The following is a 5,129-nucleotide window of genomic DNA, read 5'->3' on the forward strand; positions in this document are numbered from 1 at the left end:
TAGAGCGGCTATCGAGGCGGCAGAGGAGGATGAGAGGAGTGTGTATGTATTATTAAACAGCCGGGGTGTTAGATTATTTACAACAGCTGGAGGAGGAGGAGGTCGATGTCGGCTCACACACACACACACACACACAGGCAGCTGGATCGCACTCTTAAAGACAAGCTGGCACAATCTTAGGTGGTTTGTGTAATTGAATGTCAGAAGCTATTAGAGGGAGAAGGAGCAGGAGGGAGCGAGAGGGAGACGTAAAGAGGACAAACTAGTCACTTTTTATTAAAGTTGGCATGTGTTGCTCCAGTCTGGACAAACATATTAGGGAGCACATGACACACATTTTTGCGCCTGATAAGTGTGTAAATCGATTTCAGATTTGGTATTAGCACGTCTCGCATCGTTACGATTCGGTTTCTGCAGGGTCGCTCACTTTGGCAGTGAATCCCGCTGTTTCTGTTCACCTCCATTCATTCCTCTCATCATGGAAACACTCAGTGTGCCAGTGATTATATCTGCGGCGTGGGAGACGGTGTGAGAGTGGCACGCTTCCAGAGCACTGACCTGGGATGACACACACACTTATGCACGTGCACACTGAGAGAACACACACACACACACACACCAAGAAGTCTCACACACACTTTAATTCTGAGCCACACAGACACACGTGTCGCGTGCACACACAGGCACGAATACACACTCGCACAAAACCGAGGCCCAAAAATAACAAGCGTGTCCCACATTGAGAGTTCACTGTGAACCGAGAGGAGCTGAGCAGCTTCTTCTCACGTGTTTCTGTCTGTCGGTAGCTCCTCTTCACGGCTTTCTTTCTCTCTCTCTGTCTCCTGACAGTTTGCTTCAATTTGCTAAATTTACTTTTATCGGTCAGCGATGTGACGATCAATATATGCAACCTACAAATCTGCTAAACTCCGCTGCACTTCCATATAAGGCTCTTCTCTTGGGTTAATTTGGAAAAAGCTTGGAGAAGTCATGCAATTTCCAGAACATTCAGAGTTACTTAAAATCTTTTCAGTGCAGCTCAGACAGTTCACACTCCCTCAGAAGTAGCACATTTTATTCCTAAAGTTTGAGATTTATTCTAAAAACTTACAGGATTTAACCATAGCTGTGCTATGACTTCACTTTTCTGGTTTGTGGGCTGCTGTTTAGAAGCCTTGAGTCTGGATTTTTGCTGTCGTCATCCTTTGAAATCAGATCTAATGTGCGAGGGCTGTTAGCACGGTAGCAACGCCCCGAAACATACCTGAGCAGCTTAGAATCAGTTATTACACTTCAGTGAAGGCCAGTGAATCAAAACTGTGATCTCAGAGAGGCAAAAAATGTGCAGAGGAAGTGTTATTGTTATGATTTTGATAATGGAAGGTTTATACTCAAGACTTTGATTGTTTTTTGTATGAAATTTATTCCCATATTTCCTTTTTTTGTCCATTTTCAAGGACGTCTGGTTCACCTCATTACATGACATACAGGCTCTGCAGTACATGTACCTCTTGTCTTGTCACCTGGCTGCTCTCTTTCACTCAGCGATGCTCTGTATCACTCCTCCACTCTCTCATTCTTTCTATCTTTCTCTCATTTCCTCGCTCGTCCTCTCTCCGTCTCCCTCCGAGTCCCTCGCGGTTTCTCTGGCCACGGTTGCGGCTCGTTAGCACCATTTAGAAACTTCTTTCCGGCTCATTTGGCTCTTGGCTCGTCCCGGCCGCATTGACATTAAGCAGCGTGATGAGTGACTGCGCCCCACGGCGGACATGACACCTCCGTTTCAATCAGGACTCGCAGCTGAACACCAACCCGTTTTCCTTATCTGCCTGCCCGGCGCTGTAATGTTGTTAGTGTTCTTGTGTTTCCTACAGGGCGTTTAAATACGGTGCTACAGCATGTCGGCTAGTGTCAGAATCTGGTCCTGGTTTTGGGGTGTCAGGTCATATTTAGGGTGTGATGTTGGGAAACTGTACAAATACAAGCGATAGATGACTGACTGTCACTATAGACTAATAAAGAAAGGCCCGAGGATCTAAAAAATAATCTAACTTTAATTTCTCATCCCTCTTTTTGTCTCCCTCCATCACTTCTTCAGGTGTAGACCAGCATGCCGTTGGTGAAGAGGAACATCGAGCCCCGGCATTTGTGCCGTGGAGCGCTGCCAGACGGGGTGACCAGTGAGCTGGAGTGTGTCACCAACAGCACATTAGCAGCCATCATCAAGCAGCTGGGCAGTCTGAGTGAGTACCCTGTAGGAGCAGAGCACGATCCATCATGATGCTTTATTTATTTTTTATTCCACTATTCTAGCATTAGCATTGTAGCCCAGGATTTTAGCCCGTTGCTAACATGGGACCTAATATGGTGATGGTTTCACAAAGACATTTTAGACTGGTCTCTGGTGTTAGACTGGGTAATAAAATGTCTGTCAACCCTCCTACTATCTTAGGGGTCAGTTTGACCCCAGTCAGTGTTTAACGTCTCTAAATAAATGATTCACATATTTTTTTCTGTTTTATTTAAAGGGCTATTTACACATAAAATTGGGTAACAATTTTAATTATGAGAATTTTGTGTAGGTTTAAATTGCTGGGGTTAAATTGACCCCAAGGATCAAAGATGTCAGTAAATTGAAGGCAATAGGAGGGTTAAGACCAGCATAAATATCATATATTTTAAATTTAACAACCTTGTTGTAAATATAACCACTTAATTTATGAAGGTACACCGATAATAGTGTTAATAGTAACACAACAATGGAAAACTCACACAAACAAATCAATTTTACACACAAACAAAAATAAATAAAGATCAAGAAATGATCTCACCTGAGCTGAAGTGAACTTTGCATTTTCATCGTCTGCTTTTATGAAGGTTTGCATCTAATGCATTTAAATGAAACTATTGAACTAATTTCTTATTGCTACTGATGAGACGTAGTTGGTCTAAAATTAGCTCTTAGTCTTATTTCAAGCATCAGTCGTGAACCCACAGGCTAAAAACTAAGACCTAAGTTTCCATGGCAACATTTTGTGGCACCAGCTAACAAAAACTGGGAAAACATGACTCATCATTTGTGGTTTGCCGATAACATCACGGAGAAAGCTGTTGGAAATTCCCATTGGTCATATTTTTGTTCTTATATTGATGCTTTCTTTGTTGAATTTTCACAGTAAAATGCCCTTTTAGATGCTAAATTATTCAGTGCGCATGTGAAAAGAGGTGATTGATTTCATGCAGTTGTTTGTTCAAATTTTTAGTTTATACAGAAGTGTGTTTACCTACTATTCATCAGAAATTAGTCAAGAAATACACAGGTTTGTGCAACACATGGATTTAAATGTCTGTCTGACGTCTGACTAGCAGTTAGATCTAAATCCCTGTTGAATGACCGACCATCACTGCTATGGCTGAATATACACATGTGCACTCAGTCATACAGCTGCAAAATGTTATAAAAACAGGCTTCAGGGTGACAAATTAAAGGAAAAAACAACATCCAGTGTCTTCATGAAGCTGCCAGAACAGCTTCAACCCGTATCAGTATAGAACTGTGTCATCATAGGATAAAGATGATCACTCAGAACAATCTGGTTTGCAGATCTTCCAGCTCCCCTCCATTAAAAGGTGAAACGTTCAGGTTTTTCCTTTAATTTATTAGCCGCCTGTGTCTGATTGAACTACACAGAAAGTATCTTACAAAGAGTTTCCGGCTGGACTTTTATAGTGAAGCGGATCTTTGGCGTTCACGTTCGGTCACATGTGCCCGACACACTCGTGAGCAGTCACTTCTCAGCGTGTCATCCTCAGCAAAACTAATGAATTCAGAGCTACGATCCTGGAAGAGATCGCAGGACACGTGTTTAGTTGTGATAAGGCCATGTTTGCACATTTTTCTATTTGTCTTTCAGTTTAAGTCGAGGCAAATAACGTATAAGCAAAGATGTTTGGTGGAGTTAGCTTGTGCTTTGGTTTATTTTTATTCCACACAGTTGCCTGCTCTCTCTGTAACTCTCGTTACAAAGACTGACTTATGGTAAAAACACAATCACACAAGTTTTCTCCACTTCAACATCCTCTCCTCGTGTATTTACTTCTGTTGAGATTTCTCACTCTGATCAGCCATGAAAATATTCACAGCTTTTCTGAGTTGCACCACCTGAACCTACAAAGATCATTCAGTTGAAATGTGTAGGGGAAAAAAAAAAAAGACTATTTAAATTTGATTAACAGTTCGAGGCTAAATGAAATTCAGCGACAGCTCGCTGCGAATGAGTGAACGCGCTGCCTCTGCTCCATCTGTCATGTTGTGGGCTGAGACATGGAAACAGAACCAAAGAGATGGAGGAATATTCAGGTTACGTGGCTGGCACTTGTGTATGTGTATTATGTGGTTTGGAGGTGACGGTGTTATTGAGAAAAGGCTGCGTTTCTGCTTCTCGGTAAAGGCATTTGAATTTCTCTCCATCTCTGTCAGACTCAAACACGTTCTCTCAAACACAGAACGGTTCTTTTAAGCATTCGTGCCGACAGGTGAGCAGCAGCAGGAGGTGGTCGGTCCTGCTGAGGCAGACGGTGGAGGAGAAGGACGGGATCGACTGACCTCAATCTCTCTGAATTCCTCTTCTCATACATCACCCGTGTTATCGGGCTATTTTTGGACAGTGCTTAACTCTTTTATTTCACCTGCATCGCAGCTGAGAATTGTGGAAGTCATCATCATTCGTGTTGCCTTGTGCCTGTTGCCCAGTCTGCCCCAGAGAACAATTCAAATAGGAAGGCCATTATTTTAAGTCTGATTAACGGGTGCATGAAGCTATTTTACATTATAGCACCAGGCAATTATTCAGTCTGAATAAAGCTTGTAAATGAACCTTCAGTCTGGAACTTTTTAATGAAAAATGTGTAGTCAAGGTCAACAATGGATCTCTCTGCTAACAGGAGCAGCTGCAGGCGTCATGTTGTCATATTTTTATAATAGTTAATGACTGACGAGCTGGAATAAACTTTAACAACAACATTAGGACTGACTGTATGTAAAAGAGCTGCAGGGTGGCGCAGTTGGTAGCACTGTTGCCTCAAAGCAAGAAGGTTGCCGGTTCGCGTCCCGGTGGGGACTGCGTGGA

The 5,129-nt window shown here is 42.7% G+C and overlaps 1 protein-coding gene across 1 annotated transcript in view; it reads left to right on the forward strand.

Moving 5' to 3' along the window:
* Positions 1-2,110: 2,110 nt before the first annotated feature.
* LOC103363022 (wiskott-Aldrich syndrome protein family member 3) overlaps positions 2,111-5,129 on the forward strand; it is a 19,828-nt gene continuing 16,809 nt past the window's right edge. The window contains exon 1 of the mRNA XM_008289597.1: positions 2,111-2,243. Coding sequence (XP_008287819.1) covers positions 2,111-2,243 — 133 coding nt within the window. The remainder of the gene's footprint in view (positions 2,244-5,129) is intronic.

The sequence above is a fragment of the Stegastes partitus genome, unplaced genomic scaffold, assembly GCF_000690725.1.
Source record: "Stegastes partitus isolate 25-593 unplaced genomic scaffold, Stegastes_partitus-1.0.2 Scaffold625, whole genome shotgun sequence".
NCBI classification, from domain to species: domain Eukaryota; kingdom Metazoa; phylum Chordata; class Actinopteri; family Pomacentridae; genus Stegastes; species Stegastes partitus.